The sequence below is a fragment of the Hylobates moloch genome, unplaced genomic scaffold (genome assembly GCF_009828535.3).
Source record: "Hylobates moloch isolate HMO894 unplaced genomic scaffold, HMol_V3 SCAFFOLD_9, whole genome shotgun sequence".
Taxonomy (NCBI): Eukaryota; Metazoa; Chordata; class Mammalia; order Primates; family Hylobatidae; genus Hylobates; species Hylobates moloch.
The window spans coordinates 121,095,645-121,113,942 of NW_026652284.1; the positions used below are offsets into that span (position 1 = coordinate 121,095,645).

Genomic DNA, 18,298 nt, shown 5'->3' on the forward strand with positions numbered 1-18,298 from the left:
ATTAAAGCAATCATTTAAAAAATTTATTGATCTCTTTTGGAGGGTAAACTGGGGCAAATTAACATTTCTTTCTCAAAAATGCGGGTAAGTAGGTATACTGGCTGTTTCTGACTCTCATCTGATTTGCTAATTCCATCCAAAGAACAGTCACCTATAAAAACTATTACTGATGACAAAGGCTGAAAGATTAAAATGAATAAAAGACAGGCCCAACCTTGTAGGAGCTAATGTTGCCATTTTTTTGTTTCTGAATATGCCAAGTATAAGCTGACATTTATGAAGAGCTTTATAAAAGACACCTGTAAATATTAATACCTGGAAGAACTAAGGACTCATGAAGACAAGCAAAAGCAATTTAAACTTAAATAGTCAAAATTAGTCTAGTTGTTTGGTAGTCTTAAAAGACTTACTGGACTCATATAAACGCCTTGATGTACATCTCCAAATTGGCCTTCTCCAATACATCGTCCAAGTTCTATTCTTTCTCTTTGAATCTCATAATCCCTGGCTGTAAAACATAATTCACACATCAATACATAAGTAAAATACTCTGAATGCAGAACTAACACTTGATGTATTTCTTGATCATCCATAAGTAAAATTTCATCTGTGGCACATCAATCTATGAAAATGCTTTAAACAGTGGAATTCTCTTAAACAATATTTTAACAGGAATTCATGTAATTAGTTATGGTATTAGAAGAACTACAGAAACAATGAGTTCTACTAAAGGTAGATATTTTTCATGTTGTTCCTAGGAGTTTTTAAATTTCTGATTTATTTTATATCTATTTGATAGTTTTCTAAATAATTGCCCTATTAAATTATATGCTTAACTATTAAGAACTATTAGTTTAGGTATTAATATATGAAGGCTATAAAAGCACAGTTATTAAAGCAATTATTTTACAAATAACTACAGTTTGTAAATATGGAAGCAACAAAATTATGTCATAAGTAAACTTTGTGTTTTGAAAGTTTAAGAGTTTTCCACTTCATGATAATCCTATCTCTATATTACTCATGGAGCTAAAAGAGTTTAAAGAGGTAGTTTCTCAAAACTAATTTCAAAATTAGATGACTCAGAATCAAGGTTGGACATATCAACATTATAAATCATAAATACTTTATACTTTTGAGACCATGTGCCTCAAATTAATATACTGTTATTGTAATATACAAAATCGATTATTCAGTAGGTTTTTGAGGCACATGGAAAGAAAATGTCCATTAGGAACGTAATGGATTCAATTATAACCCATTTAGCTACTTGGTATTTTGATTTATTTCAGGTAAGAAACTCATCTCCATAGGTTATCGCATATATATTCCAGTAGTGTAATCACCAATGAAATACACCAAGAGCCAAGTATTTTTACATGTTCTCCCTGGTTTATGAAATTATAAACACAGAACATTCAACCCAAAATTTAGATAGTTATTTTCCTCTTTAAAATCACTTTAGCTAGTAGTTCCATTGATTTAACAGTATGAGTAAACCAATGACAAATAGTTTAAAAATAAGTTAACCAAAAACTGAAACATCCCATATCACTCCATAGGTTGCAAATGCAAGCAAATGCAGTTAATTTAAAGGAATCCTGTTACCTTCATCTATTCCATAGCTTTCTGTATTGCAATTAAGAGAGAAAAAAATTGAAGACCTTGCTTAGAAATAACTAATAGCAATTAGGTTAACAACACAAACTTGAAGAGAATATTTCAATAATACTTTTTAAAATATTTTAACCACAAATATGGATTTTAAAGAACTAAATACAAGTAAAAACTAAATATCTTCAAGTTAACTCAATGTTAGTTAAACAATGCTTTTAAGTTCCTATCTTATCGAGTTCCTATAACTTATTTTTGTCAGTTATGGATGAAAGCCATGTTGGACATTTACTGCTCAACCATAAATAATAAATATACAAATAAAAACTGGATTATCTGCAGGAATGTACAAGTAACTATATGGCTAATCAAAAAAGTAAACAAGTGTTTTGGTGGTTTTTGTTTTCTTTTTTTGTTTTTCTGAGACAGGGTCTCACTCTGTTGCCCAGGCCAAAGTGCAATGGTGCAATCAGGGCTCACTGCAGCCTCGACCTCACAGGCTCATGCAATCCTCACACCTCAGGCCCCCTGAGTAGCTGAAACAACAGGTGCGTGCTACCACGCCCGCCTAATTTATTTTGTTTTTGGTAGAGACAGGATCTTGTTATGTTACCTAGGTTGGTAACGTACTCTTAGACTCAAACAATTCTCCTGCCTCTGTCTCCCAAAGTGCTGAGATTACAGATGTGAGCCACACAAACTTTTTTGCATGCCAAAAAGTTAAACCTAAGTTTAAACATTTTTCCGAACTGATACTGGCAATCAAAATGTACACACAAGTTTCAGCTCTGGCCTCTTTCGAATAACTCTCTAGTCAAGAAGCTCCTGAAAGGGGACATGGGTCCACAGGGCACAATGCACACTTGAAAGGCAACACTGGATTGTTTCTCTTCATTCTGGTAATGCTTCCTCAATGTATACAGAAAATCCAAATAAGAATATTTACAAGAATATTTATACAATAGAATAAGGCTTTTTATTGTTACCTATAACATTTATTTTACAAATATATATAGCTCTACTGAAATCAGGACATTCAGATTTTGAATTAACTACTAAGACTTCTGAAGACTCTTTAAAAGGCAGGTTTAATTTTTTTTTTATACTCAAGTCAGTACTGTGTGGAACATTAAAAAAATAAGAAAATTAAATTAAGAAATAAATTTTTTTTTTTGCAAATGAAATTTCAAGAGTTTATCTAATTCAAGATCTGGAGACTATACACTCCAACATGAGACCTGGGGCTTCAAGATTTTCCTTAATCAACAAGCTGCACATCACAGAGAGAAGCAGAATCTTGACATTTCCAAGCTGTATGAAGGTCCTTTAAGAGTTCTGTTTCTCTCCCCACACCTCCCATCCCTGAGGTGTACAGACTGACGATGGTTACAAGCTATTTGTATTGGTTAGTCAATGGCAACAAAGAATAAACAATTTCAAGGGGGAAAAAGCAAATCTTTGAATATATGTGTGTGAATGTATGGGTATACATGTGTGTGTATGTATATTATACATATATGTATATATATTGTGTGTGTATATACACATACATTCACATATATACTTAACCAATAATGCTAATTTTCTACAGACAGAAAATACCCTAATCAATAAAGGTTCTATTATGATAGAGTCAGAAAACAAGATTATAAAAACCCTGTAACTAAAAATTATTACAGATATTTGAGTTTAGGCTTCTGATCTTAGAGTGGGCATATGTAAGTAAGATAGAATGGTAAAGGTTGAAAAGAGTATTTCTGTTCAGCACCCAAGGAAGTATTAAAAATGGCTCTAAAAAGACAGTAAGTATCAATAACTTTTAAATGCAAGGAGGCATCTGTCAAGTCTGAGCAAGAACAAAATCAGAAGTTTACTTACTTGAGGGCATGGTGTAAGTATCTTCTTCATCTATAATCTCAGCATAATCATCTGTTTCTGCAGGAAAAGAAACAGATATGTTGAAAGAGGTTCAACAGCTGACCTCCTGGTATTTCATATAATTAAAATAGGCAAAGCGATCTGCTTAAATCCTCTACTATGCTGAAATATTCTTAAAACACTATTACTCAAATTTTGCTCACACATGAGTCATTTATGGAAATAAAAGTGACATCATTGTCCAATACATTATAATACACAGACTTGTTTATCGGAGAGCAAACAGGGCTAACACAGAAAGCCCTTGTAAAAAACAGAAAGACATGAAACAACTATGTATATGCTTCAAATTAATCAATCTACCAACCGCAAAGCTCTTCCTCAACTACACCAAATACATGTTTAAAACTACAGTTGTCTACTGGGCTTTCTTCAAATAAGACTGGTATTTACAAAACACAGTATCTGATTTTATTAACAATTAGACTTGACAGCATAATCTGAACGGAACCCTTAGAAAATAAATGGCAGCCCAATTTTTGAGATTAACTGTGCTAATTCATTCCATTTGCTCAGGGTTGAGAAACGCAACAGGAATTTGTTTCCTAACTTTTCAACTCAGATATTTTAGGCATTAATGTCAAAAAATTAATGTAGATCTAAAAAGAAAAAAAGGAGAATAAGCAGCATATTAAAATGAGGTTTTCTGAGATCATGTCAAGAAGTTCCAATGTATCTACCTACTCTTTTTGGGTAATACACCAACTTAAAAGTCCACCACTGTATTAATGGGAAATTTAAAAATACCCATCTGAAGAAAACAGTCACTTATGTGGGTAACAACTATACTGAAAAAATCACTTCAGCCTTGTCTTTTTTCTCTTTCTGGAAAAAGGAAAATCTTCAGCTACTCCATGTATAAGGATTTTAACTGCTGGGCCATTCTTGTGAGTCAGTAAAGCAGGGACGGTACTTTGTGATGCATCATTTCCAAGCAGCTCTATCTTGGTATTTTGACCTAGCATCCTTGTTTAACACCAACAAAACTAAAAGCTACAAATTCTTTCTTCTGTGACGCCTTATTACTGCATTCAGATATTAAAGGTATAGAATTCAAAGAAAATAGAGAATATATATGGTTTACAGTCACTGGGATATCAATCATTCCACATCTATGGTAATGACTGAGATCAAATCTACAAGTGGAAGAATTCACTTCTTATTATGTAATCATCATTAAAAGTGGTTACAGTAAAAAAAAAAAAGTTGGGGAAGCAGAATATAACACCAATAAATCAGTTCTCTTTAAGACAGTTATTATTTGTAAACTATTCCTAAGTCCTATATGACAGGTAGATAATCTGTATTATTCTTATACAAGAATACTCATAAGATTAAAAAAGTTTTAACAGACTCCAAATCATACATTCTTTTATTTCTGTATTTCTCCCTCTTAATCTGTTTTCAGCGAATACTAACAACAGTAAATTGGCATCTGTAGGCCTATAGCTCTGCTTCTGTGTAAGATGGCTTAACAAAAGACCCTGTAAAAGAAAATTTGGGGATGGAAGGAAGCTGCTAACACACTTGCAACAAAAAAGACTAAGCAGGGGAGGAATCTACTCTAACAGCTAAGGCAACAGAACCCACACAAATGGCCATTTGCAATCATTTCTCTTTTGATTCCACAGTTTAACATGCTCAACCTTGTGACGCTCTCCTCAGAAAATGAATGCAACTAAAGCTGCCTTTCCACACAACAGCCCTAGCACCCTCACTGCTTCCTTTCATATAAAGCACGTGCCTTTAGAAGTAAAGCACATGTGTTGGCCCTGCTGCAGCAGGATTTTGGGAGACAGAGCCACTCAAACTCTGCATCTCTGCTTGCCTTCCCCAGCTGCCCTGTTACCCAAACTGCTGAAGAGTCTCTACAACCCTGCACGTAGCTCACAGTGTTACTAAGCAGATGTTTTGCACTTGTCACCACAGCTTCATATGGCTGCAAAGGTTCATTAAAAGCCTGTTCAGAAGCCCAAGTCTATCAGGTGACAGGTGTCTACTGCCTTAATGAAGAAGGGCATAAAGCTGCTGCTAACACCAGTGGCAGTGACCTCCAACTGAGGGCTTTACCATGCACCAAAGCTTATGTTGGCCTAGAGCCAATTCTGGTTTTAGCTACCTATTCAGGGATCTCTCCTCAAACTAATTTGCCCCCATCCCACTGTTTTTAATCATGTTCCCTGACTCATTTTCCTCATTACCTATAACAACCTGATATAATTTTGTTTCCTGTGAACTGTATGCCTACCACTCCAGAATGGAACAGACACCAGAGTGGAACCTTCATATATCTTGCTCAACACTGTGTTCTCAGCAGCTAAAACAGTGCCTAGCACAGAGAAGGCCCCTCAAGAAACACATGCTAAACCAAAAGAACGAATGCACTGCAGCAATCAGTAAAGGAACGCTATATCCCTAAGAAACTGAGGCAAAGGATTTAATCTGTGTGAGGCAGCGCAGAAGTGAATGGTAGAGCTGCAATACATGGGACAAAATACACAAGCCCATTTGGGGAAAACTGCTTGAGCTTTGGAAAGTCACTTCACCTGGCAATGCTTCAGCTGTGTCCTTGTGGGTAAAATAACATCATCCACCTTGCAGCATTGTTACGAGGATTACAGGAGACACAACAGAAAGATGAGATGTGCCCTGCACATAACAGATCATCAAGCAACAGTAGCTCCTCTTATTATTTTGCTTCTTCTGAGGGCTCTCTGAAAGGGACCTGGCAGTTGAGGATCTAGGATTCCTGTGTGCTGATACTCTCAGCCAATCTTTTTGGTTTGACAGCAGTCCTTCAAGGACTGTCTCATTTTATAAAATCCTCAGTAGAGATACCAACCTCCAAAATAATTGTGAGGGAGTAAAATAAATAGGCTAATATGTATCAGGCTAGCACACATTGTGGAAAATATGTTGCATACATTTCAATTAATTTATACAATCACAAGAGAAAACCTGTAAATTTCTTTTTTTTTTTTTTTGGTTGTATGAATTGTATGTAAAATCTCCGGGGATGTATCAAAGCTGTCTGGGAATTACTTATATTTGGGGTGCAGTGTGTGTACTATGATGCAATGTGAATAGAGAATTCATGGAGTAAAATCAACAATGTTGCAGGTACACGATCTGCAAAAGTTTATAACCTTCTACATACAAGTTTTCAAGTGGCAATACCTGGTGCATATTTCTAAGAATTCCTTTTCTTTTTCTTTTTTTTGAAGACAGGTTCTTGCTCTGTCGCCTAGAGTGGAGTACAGTGGTGCAATCTTGACTCACTGCAGCCTTCACCTCCTGGGCTGAAGAGATCCTCCCAATTCAGCCTCCCAAATAGCTGGGACTACAGGCATGCGCTGCCATGCCTGCTAATTTTTTGAACGTTTCGTAGAGATGGGGTTTTGCCATGTTGCCCACGCTGGTCTCGAACTCCTGGGCTCAAGTGTAATCCCAGAATGCTGAGAATACAGGCAGGAGCCACTGCACCCAGGCTTCCCAAGAATTCTTGACATTGATTTGGTTGTATTTTGCTTTTCTTTCCTGGCTTTTAGGATTGTAAGATAGTATCACACTGATATGATAGGTATTTTTACATACTCAAGGGCCGTAAAAAATTGGAGACCAGCCTGAAACTTCCTGGGCCCTCCACATGTTAGTGTAACATAGTTGAAGGAAAACGGAAAAATTACCCCCCAAGGTTTAATTCAAAAGATAAGGAAAATACAAAGAAAAAAGGAAACAGGTTCAAAGGCCTGGGCACAAATGAAGCTAGGTCTGCATTCTATATTTAATAATGACATTGATACTAATCATATTATTGGGAGCTTACCACATACTAGATGCTGTTGTAAATAATTACATATATTGTCATTTAATCCTCAGCAAAATTCTTTGAGGTTGTACTATGATCACCATCCCTATTTCACAGGCAAGAAACTGTAGCATACAAAAACAGGTGGGCCATATTTGGTCCATGGGCCTTACTGACCAAGACCAAGTGACTACCCTTAAGGCTCAGCTTATTCACCTGTAAAATGGGTTAAGTACACTTGCCCTGGCTAATTCACAGTATTGAGAAATTCACAGGTGGGAAAATACACAAAAATGTTTGCAGACATTTATCTAAATTTTGATGCTTACAGAGTAATCCTCACAACAACCACTTGAGACCTTTCCCAGATGAAGACCCAAGAGATGAAGCAATTTGCTCGTAATCCCTCAGCTAGTCAGTTGCTGACTAGATGGGGCAGTGGAAAAAGGGCAAGGCTGGAGCCTAAGACCTGACCACTGGCCTCTAGCAGCCTTAGAATCTCTCTTAATCCTCTGATTATCACTTTCCTCACCTGCAAAACAGTGAGGACAATACCCAGTGATATTCTGAATGACTGCTGTGAGAATTAGGAATCAAGTCAGTAAAGTGTCACGTGCAGAAAGCTCTCAATGAATTGCAGCTGCTAATTATTATCACAGAATCAATCTAAAAATGAAGCTCAAATCTCTGACTTCAAATCCTGTGAAGAACACGCACTTTTAAGACCTTTTACTGAAATTGCTTAGCTTGTTATACTCAAGTTATCAATATCTCTATCCTATTACAAAAATGCACATAAGTGAAATCTTCAGTAAAAGCATTCTTTCATTTAATCAGGAGAAAAAAATACAATTCCTTCTTAACTTTAGTTTATAAAATCTTACTCCTTTAGTATAAAGGAGGATAAAGTTTCATGCAAGCAGTATATGAAGCAGATGGGAAATGTAAGACATAGAATGTGATTTTAAATTTTTAAATTTCTACCTTAAGTGCTATCAACTATTTGAAAAACCAATGATCATTATTGCTGATATTTCCCTAATTCCATTAGTTTCTGTGAGTCTTTAAAATCATTTTTCATTCTTTCCTTTCTACTATCTCATTCCCAAACTAAGAATTATCACACAGATACTATACTTGGGAAACAGAGTGTATGGACTTCTACCATTTACAGCTTTCAAGTGTTACTAATTTTGCTTTTGACATTTTTTAAGAACTCTCAAAGTTTTAATAATGAAATCTAGAAAATTTACTAGGAATACATACAACTCAAATTTACCACTAAAATGTGATTAAGAAATTGATAGTTATCCTTTCCATGCCAAAGCCCTAAGCAATTTTTAAAATATTTTGCATACCATTTTGTACTTGGTTCTGTTGGATCAAAAGCACATTTTGCCTTTCATTAAATACTAAACTATATTTATTTTCATAAATAATTATCTCATAGCAGTAACACAAATGTGAAAATAAATATTACCGTCCCCACTAATTTCATCTGCAGATCCAGGTGGCATGCAAAGAAAGGGAAGTAGGGAACAGAGGGAGGGAGACATAGGAAGGAGAAGAGGGAAGAGAGGGGAAAACACTATTAAAATGACAAGTAAACCAAAGTGTAAGAGAAATTAAAAAAAATTACCCCCAGGGTTTAATTCAAAAGATAAAGAAAGACTGTAGTGGTAGTATGTTTACTTGAATTTGAGGGCATAATGCCAAGTTTAAAGCTGTCAATGTATTACATGAAGTTACACAGCTAAAGTATTACAGAGTGTAAACTGGATTCTGCCACACTAAGCAAAGTTAATTTGACTGCCTCTTACAATTAAATTTTAAAAATGGTTTCTACCTTCCTCAAAGGGAACTTGTGTCCCCTCAGATAAAAATGCAAACAAACTAGTCATTAATCTGTATGTTTAGTGATAAGAAGAGAATAAGCCCTCAGCAAGCCCATTCCAATAAGCCAGTGGGATTTAAATATCACAAGGCAGACATAGGCCAGGCCCACTACTGTAAACTGTGGGGAGTGCAGTACTTGAAGCTCTGCTGACAAGGAAGGTTCCCATTTAAGTTTGCACAGAAGAAATTTTGTTTCGAATAGTTGGGAGAAATTACTGTTTCAATTATTATAAATAATCTTTGCTTTCCTAGAAAATGCTCCAAATGGCATAACTGCCTCTACTATGCAGCAGCCCGAAATATCTGTCCCCAAAGCATGAAAAGCAGACAACTAGGGAGTCACTTTGGCCATTCTCCTTCATTCAGTTGCATGCTATATTAGGAAATCCATGATGCAAAAAGTGTGATCCTGCTGACCTCTGTGGGAAAACACTCCAACAACACAAATGAAACTGAGAAGCGACTTCTTGCCCTGTCATGCATTTAAAAACCAGCAAACAGGCAAACAAAAAATCTTCTATTCAAGAGAGTAACCCAAAAACAGTCAGACATAAAACCTTGCCCCCACCCCAATCCCCTTATTGCTTCTGAACAATGAACAGCACATATACTAATATTCAATAAAGCTATGATCTGTTCAGGATAATCTATAAGCATCAAGTTTGAGTTAGTTTCTCTGGAGTGCTCTGGTTAATAGGAGAGCCTGTGCAAATATGAGTGCAGTACCCGTAGAAGGAGGATCATGGGAACAGAAGACCAAAGGGAGAAAGCGCCTAGCTTTCTTAACTTTATGTTGGCAGTGACTGACTCCTTTATAAAGAGGCAAGAGGGGAAAGAGAAAAATAGAAACAAATTATTTCAATACAAAAGACAACTTTTGTTACATTTAAAGGCTTATCTATAAAAACAGATACAAAATTGCAATGCTTTTATTTTGACTACTGGCATGCCTTAATTCTTACTATGATTGACTTGAGTTTTAAAAAACATACTAATATTTTAAAATTTAATTTCCTGTAGATTAGCACTTGATACAGAAACAAGACATAAGACTCTTCCAGCTCTGTAGAACCAGCCAATTGAACATTCAGATATTTTTCCAAATGACAACATTTAAAGGAAAAAACAAAGACCAATAAATAATTCAAGACTCCTGTGAACATTTAACATTCAACCATAGCAGAAAAATAGCCGATCTTCATTTGTGAAAGAGTTTTACGAACAACTTTCCCCAAATCATTAGCAAAGACACTCACGGCTCTTAAGTTATATACTTTACATAAATTACCTTAACATAAAAACTGGTGATGAGGATCTTTGAAAACACAGGTTGCAAAACCTCTACTAGCATTATTGATTAATTTGCTCACTCATTCATGTACTCAAAGCTCATTTTAGAGTCAAAAAGCTGGATCAATAAGACACATCTCAGCTCTCCAGAAGCATATAGCAAAATGAGAAAATAAGCAGCAATTGCAGTATGGTAATGGCAATAGTGGACAAGTGTGAAAGTGAAGTCAAAGCCAGGGATGCCGGGATGTAGCCCTTTAAGATGCAGCAGTCATTAACATATGACAGACACAGGTAACATCATTTAGCTGCATATTCACAGGGTATCATAAAGAAAGATCAGAAGTATGGACCCACAAACAAGGGTCAGGACTGTTTGCCCATCAAGATGGTAACAATCTTATTGACATTGTCAATATGTTAGCAACAGAAATGAGAACAGAAATGTACACTTCAGTATTATTTTTCAAACAGTATGCTTTGATCCTATTAACATTTTTTTTTTCTGAGACAAAGTCTCGCTCTTGTCCCCCAAGCTGGAGTGCAATGGCGTGATCTTGGCTCACTGCAACCTCTGCCTCCGGGTTCAAGCGATTCTCCTGCTTCAGCCTCCCGAGTAGCTGGGATTACAGGCACCTGCTACCAAGCCCAGCTAATTTTTGTATTTTTTTTTTTAGTAGAGTCAGGGTTTCACCATGTTGGCCAGGTTGGTCTCAAACTCCTGACCTCAGGTGATCCGCCCACATTGGCCTCCTAAAGTGTTGTGATTACAGGCATGAGCCACCGAGCCCGGCTGATCCAAATAACATTTACTGACGATTTCATCTTATATTGCTGGACTTGAAAAGCTACCTTTACACACACTAAATTTCTGGACTTTGCATATGATGGCCCTAGAGGAAAGCATAAACTGGTCTCTCGGTTAAGAGGATGGGCCTGCCAGCCTGTGTAACATAGCAAGACCCTGTCTCTACAAAAAAATTCAAAAATTAGCCAGGTGTGGTGTCACGCACCTGCGGCCCCAGCTATTGAGGCTGAGTTGGGAGGACTGCTGGAGCCAGGAGGTAGAGCCTGGACTACAGAAGCAGAGCCTCTGAACTCCTGTCTGGCGACAGAGGGAGACCTTGTCTCACCAAGATGGGCCTGACAACTGGATGGACTGTGTGATGTGGGATGGATTTTGCACTGGGGGCTAGCGAAGGGAAAGATCAGGAAGCAATAGTGACACGGAACATTATTGGCATGAAGTAATTTGGACTGTGGATAAGAGCATTTCTTCAGTATTAAATTTCCTGATTTTGATAATTATACTCTCATCATATAAGGTGATACCTTTGGTCTTAAACACACACTGAAATGTTTATAAGCGGCACCATGTCTGTAACTTGTTTTCACATAGTTGAAGGAAACAAACTAACAACAACAGCAAAAAAACCTATAGAGTGATAAAGCAAGTGAGCCAAAATATAAACATAGTGAAATGGAGGAAAGAACATACGAGACATCACGTTACTATTCTTACAACCATTCTCCAAGCGTAAAGTTACAGAAAAATAAAAGATACATGGAACACTAGCTCTGGAGCCAGACAGTTTGGATTCAAATACTGGCTCAATTACTCATTCTGATCTTGGATACACTGCCCAACTTCTGTTGCTTAGTTTTCTTATTTGTAAAATTGGGTTATAACAGAAGCTACCTCTATTAAGGAGGTTGGGAAAGGATTCCATGGGATTCTCTGGGCACCTAGAACAGAGCGACCACTCTACAAGTGCTAGCTCTTCTTACTTTCCTACTGTTCATTTCTAAACTGGACTGAATATTCTCTATACTAACTTAAAAAGTGAACTGTCTAAAAAAGCACAACTCTTTTTGAGTAAAACCAAGAATATTATCACACATCATAAAAACAAAAAAAGGATTAGGACTTTTATTGTATTCAAGATAATCATTTTAATTATTGAACACCTGCCATAAACTAGGCATACCATTTAGGTGCTGGAGTTACAACGGTGAACAAAATAGAAACCCAAACTTTCAAATTATTGAGCTTATGTTCTAGTAAGGGAGAAGGAAGATAAAATAAGTAAATTATATGGCATGTAAGTGCTAGGGAAAAACCAGCAGAAGAAGGAATATTTTCAGGTGGGGTTACCATTTTAAATATGGTGATTATGGAGGGAGTCATCTGCAAAGACTTCCAGGAGGAGAGGGCAAGGGCCATGCACACATCAGGGGTGGCCAGTGCAGCAGACACACAGGCCTTGGCTCTGCAGAGGTCAGTGTGAGCACGTGCTGAGGAGCAGCAGGGAGGTCAGGTGAAGCGGATGAAGAGTTGGGAGTGGGAAGGGGGAGGTGGCACTGAGATGCACTCAGTGAGGTACCAGAGTGTCTAAGACCTCTTAGCCCATGGTAAGGGCACTGGCTTTTATTCTGAATGATGTCAAGAGTCATTCAGAATATTAATGTTTCCTTCTAAAAGAAAAGAGAGTTCCTACATTGTTTCACAAATTCTAGGAATGTGAAGATAATGGGTAAGGCCACTAGTCAAGAAAAAAATGCCTTTCAACAATTGCTCCGGGCCTGGGTGCAGGATAGGGGTGAGGAGGGCATGACTGAAGCCCCGTACTCCTGCCTTTCTGGGACTGATAAATTTTGCAGACCTCACATACACATACCTCAGGCTGCTCTGAGCAACTTTTCCTTTCTCATCAGTCCAACTTTCTATGTGATTATGCTGGTTCAGATTTACCTCAGTCTCAACTAGCTTATTGGAATCCCACCTATTACCTTTTAGAAGGCTCCCAGGAAGCCTTTGAAAAATGACAGACGATGTCACTCTTCTCATTCTCTGCTCTCTTTTTTACTGAGTTACTTGTTCTCTTTGGCTTTTGGGGACAGAGAGTACTCCATACTGTGAGGGACAACTTGAACTTTGTATGTGTGGCAATGTGTGATCACTTGGCAAGTCACCAGCAAAAGCTGCAGTTTTGGAGTGGCTGATAGTGGTCACAGTGAATGGTTATAACTGCAGAGGGCTACTTATTTCTCTACACGTTTAGATAAGAAAAGCACAGTTTGAACACTTGGAGGCTAAGGAAACACTCACCACCAAGGGGTAAGACTCCTATGGAAGATGGCAGAATGGGCTGATTGGTGTTGGGTCACCCATCAGCATCGCAGGAGTGTCTCTGCAGCATGGAACACTGTGGAACACTGTGTAGCCTGGTCCTACTGTCAGAGGCATCTGATGCAGAACAACTCCATCTTGAATAGGGGCTTGGTAAAATAAGACTGAGACCTACTGGGCTGCGTTCCCAAGAGGTCAGGAATTCTAAGTCACAGGATGAGACAGGAGGTTGATAGAAGATACAAGTCATAATAAAGACCTTGCTGATAAAACAGCTTGTGGTAAAGATGCTGGCCAAAACCCACCAAAACCAAGATGGTGACAAAAGCGACCTCTAGTCATCCTCACTGCTTACTATATGCTAATTATAATGCATTAGCATGCTAAAAGACACTCCCACCAATGCCATGACAGTTTACAAATGCCATGGCAAGGTCAGGAAGTTACTTTGTATGGTCTAAAAAGGGGAGGAACCCTAAGTTCTGGGAATTGCCCACCTCTTTCCCAGAAAACTCATGAATAATTCACCCCTTGTTTAGCATATAATCAAGAAATAACTGTAAGTATCCTTAGTCCAGCAGCCCACACTGCTGCTCTGCCTATGGAGTAGCCATTCTTTTATTCCTTTGCTTTCTTAATAAACTTGCTTTCATTTTACCCTATGGATTTGCCTCAACTTCTTTCTTCAGCCAGAGCCAAGAATCCTCTCTTGGGGTCTGGATCAGAACCCCTTTCAGGTAACACCAAGGTATTTCCCTCTTTTGGGGGAACCAGGATTCAACGTAAAAGTGGGAACCAGGCATGGTGGCTCATGCCTGTAATCCCAGCACTTGGGGAGGCAGAGGTGGGCGTATCACCTGAGCTCTGGAGTTGGAGACCAGCCTGGGAAACACGGCAAAATACTGTCTTTACAAAAAATACAAAAGCTAGTCAGGCGTGGTGGTGCGTGCTTATAGTCACAGCTACTTGGGAGGGTGAGGTGTGAGGACTGTTTGAGCCCGGGAGACGGAGGTTGCAGTGAGCCAAGATCACGCCACTGCACTCCAGTCTGGGCAACGGAGCGTGACCCAGACTTAAAAAAAAAAAAAAAAAAAAGTGGGGTCCTTGATTTCTTTTAAGACAGGGTTTTGCTATGTTGCCCATGCTGGTCTCTAACTCCTGGGCTCAAGAAATCTGCCTGCCTCAGCCTCCCAAAGTGCTGGGATTATAGCTGTGAGCCACCATACCAGGCCCTTGATTTTTATTCTGGGCCTTCCAGCTATGCCTGCTTTTCAAATATTTAAATACTAGGCTCTGAAAACTGCAAATGCTTTATTTGCCCAATTCATTAAAGGGCTCCAACTTGAAGTCAGTAATCTAATTAAAAAACAAGCTAAGTTGAAAAGGACACCTATCAAAATAAATCAGTCTCCAAAATACAACTTTCTGACACTTAGCTGCCTATTTTGAAATCCTCTGTCAGGGAAATTTATACCTATAAAGGAAATTACCATTTTTAAGGGCATCTTTCCCCCCTGCACCTAAACCACTAAAATATTATCTTCACGTTCCTGGAATCTGTGATATAAAGAACAATGGACAATCAATAGTTTATTATTATTATTATTATCATCATTGACAGAATCTTGCTGTGTCCATCCAGGCTGCAGTAAAGTGGCGTGATCTTGGCTTACCATAACCTCCGCCTTCCAGGTTCAAGCGATTCTTGTGCCTAAGCCTCCTGAGTGGCTGGGATTACAGGCATCTGCCACCACACCTGGTTAATTTTTGTATTTTTAATAGAGACAGGTTTCACCATGTTGGCCAGGCTGGTCTGGAACTTCTGACCTCAGGTGATCCGCCCGCCTCAGCCTCTCAAAGAGTTGGCATTACAGGTGTGAGCCACCATGCCTGGCCAATACTTATATTATTTTAATGCAAATTCTTGGTAAACAATTTAAGAACTGTCTGTTCTTTTTTCCTTTACAAATCCACTTGTAATTGCTGCTAATCAGAGTACCTATATAGGACAACTTCAATCTATGACTCGGTCTTCTAAATATATTCCCAGTGTAAACCTTAAAGGAAAAAACTTGGGTAAAATTAATATAAGTATAGAGTTTATTTCCAGGAGCAATTTGGATTTGTCAATAGATTGGATATGGGAGAAGAAAACAAAGAACAGCATCAAGAATAACCCCAAGGATGATCTGACCAGCCAGAAGGAAAGCAGTGCCATTTAGTGAGTGGAGAAGGGGAGAGAAGCAGGCTTGGCGTGAATATCAGTTCCTTTCGAGTATATTAAGTCTGAAATGCTTATGAGACATCAGATTCCACATGGTGAAAATGTAGTGGCCACAGGGGTCTGGAGTTCAAGAAAGAAGTCTGAAAAACTAAGATAACAATCTGAGAGTCAGCAGCATAATTAAGTCATGAAACACAATGAGATCCCCAAGGGCGTGACTGTGGCTGACACAAAAAAGTGTCAGAAGAACTGAGTCCTGGGATCCTCAGGCGTGAAGTGTTGAATAATAAGGAGTGAAGTAGGAAGAATATGGTATTCTGGAAGCAAAAGTAGGGCAATTTCAATAAGAAGCAACACTGAATCACAATAACTCATATAAAGAGTTCTTCTATCTTAAGGGGACCAGTGATGTCAGAAGGGGGCTACTAAGGTGGGGAAACCACAGTGGGTGATGTGCTAATGAAACCAGAGCTAACCTGATTATAAGCCTGCCAAACTTAACCCGCCTTGTTTGCTGTGTTAGGCCGTTATTGTATTGCTATCAAGAAATACCAGAGACTGGGTAATTTATAAAGAAAAGACATTTTAATTGGCTCACAGTTCTGCCAGCTTTATGGAAAGCATGGTGCTGACATCTTTTTGGCTTCTGGGGAGGCCTCAGGAAGCTTACAATCATGGCAGAAGGTGAAGAGGGAGCAGGCACATCACACAGCAAAAGCAAGAGCAAGGGGTGGGGTGGGGAAAAGCCACATACTTTAAAGGACCAGTTCTAATGTGAACTCAGAGCCAGAGCTCACTCATCACCAAAGGAATGGCCCAAGCCATTCATAAGGGATCTGCCTCATGATTCAAGCACCATCCACAAGGCCCCCACCTCCAAAACTGAAATCTCATTTCAACATGAGATTTGGGCAGGGACAAATATCCAAATGATATCAGTTGCTTTTACTTGCTTAGATCTAAAAACTCCCACTAGCAAGTCAAATAGCCAGACAATCCATAACTAAACTCCCACTAGCTTCCTGTAGGTCACTGCAGTAATGGGTGCTTTGTTTTTCAGGAAGTAGGGGGCAGCTCTTGTCCCGCTCAAGCAGCTTGAGGCCACTGATCCTTCAAATGGGCTTATGCCAATGCAGGAGAGATGACCATATGACATCAGAGAGCTAAAAACTCTTCCCTCAGATCATGGTAATGCTACCATTTTCTGAACATGCATTCTATGAAGTCAGGAAGCCTGACTATGTGTGTGCAGATCACTTATTAACTCACTTTTCCTTATACCCAATCACTTTCCCATGCCTTCAACTGCCCTGCTCCTCTATCCCATAAATATCCCTAAAACTTCATCTTTGGAGAGGCATATTTGACATTTGTTCTCTCATCTCCTCACACGGCAGCCTTGGGAATGAGATCTTTTCCCTTTGGCAAAACCTGTTGCCACAATGACTGGCTTGCTGCACGTTGGGAAAAAAAACTAATAGTAGTAGAGCAGGGAAAATTCCTAACCAGGTAACAAGTGATAGAGGGTAGACTGGTAATAAATTAGACTTAATTGGGCTGGGCCTGGTGGCTCATGCCTGTAATCCCAGCACTTTGGGAGGCTGAGACACATGGACCACTTGAGGCCAGGAGTTTGAGACCAGCTAACATGGAGAAATACTGTCTCTACCGAAAATACAAAAATTAGCCAGGCATCTGCAGTTCCAGCTACTCAGGTGGCTAAGGCACAAGAATTGCTTGAACCTGGGAAGCAGAGATTGCAGCCAAGATCGCACCACTGCACTCCAGCCTGGGCGACAGAGAGAGGCTCTGTCTCAAAAAAAGTAGTAGATCTAATTGGGTGAGGACAAGTCATCTATTGTGAGATCAAGGCAGGTAGCACTTATGGCTGGCAAATGCTGGAGGTTTAAGGAAAGGTTCAAAGTGGCTGTGAGATGGAACTGAAAGTAAGACCAAAGCAATGTGGTTGTGCTATTCGCTTTAAGGTTCAGTTGTGCTACAGCAGACATGGGACAGAATGAGCTGGCTTTAACTTGGCAGTGTTTCTGCCAAGTGAGTTAAAAACAAACAAACGAGTAGGGCAGAGATGATGGGGATGTAGGCCAGGGAAGGATACAATTATTGATCAGGGGTTTTAGGCTTGTTAAGAAACCAGAGAAGACAAAAAAAGTGTGACGCAGACAGCAGAATGGAGATGGGATCAAGGAACAAGCTAGAAAAATTGGAGGTGGTGGTCAGAGAGAGTTTTCTTAAAATTGAAATTAGAGGAAAGTTATAGTTGTAGATAAAGTGTAGGCCCTACAGGAACAAGAAATAGCATACAGCACCATTGGAAGAATGGAGAGAAGAGGTGCTGGGGCTGGGCACAGTGGGTCACACCTGTAATCCCAGCACTTTG

The 18,298-nt window shown here is 38.8% G+C and overlaps 1 protein-coding gene across 20 annotated transcripts in view; it reads right to left on the reverse strand.

Moving 5' to 3' along the window:
- Nucleotides 1-18,298, reverse strand: part of PTK2 (protein tyrosine kinase 2) — a 350,940-nt gene that overhangs the window by 111,202 nt on the left and 221,440 nt on the right. For 7 of the 20 annotated variants that reach the window (XM_058444052.1, XM_058444057.1, XM_058444058.1 and 4 more), the window contains 5 exons: nucleotides 9,983-10,066; nucleotides 8,841-8,858; nucleotides 3,493-3,549; nucleotides 1,609-1,629; nucleotides 411-508 (listed from right to left, as the gene is read on the reverse strand). In XM_058444052.1, the coding sequence (XP_058300035.1) occupies nucleotides 411-508; nucleotides 1,609-1,629; nucleotides 3,493-3,549; nucleotides 8,841-8,858; nucleotides 9,983-10,066 (278 nt within the window). The remainder of the gene's footprint in view (nucleotides 1-410; nucleotides 509-1,608; nucleotides 1,630-3,492; nucleotides 3,550-8,840; nucleotides 8,859-9,982; nucleotides 10,067-18,298) is intronic. The other 13 variants (XM_058444064.1, XM_058444056.1, XM_058444069.1 and 10 more) reach the window with 5 other exon arrangements.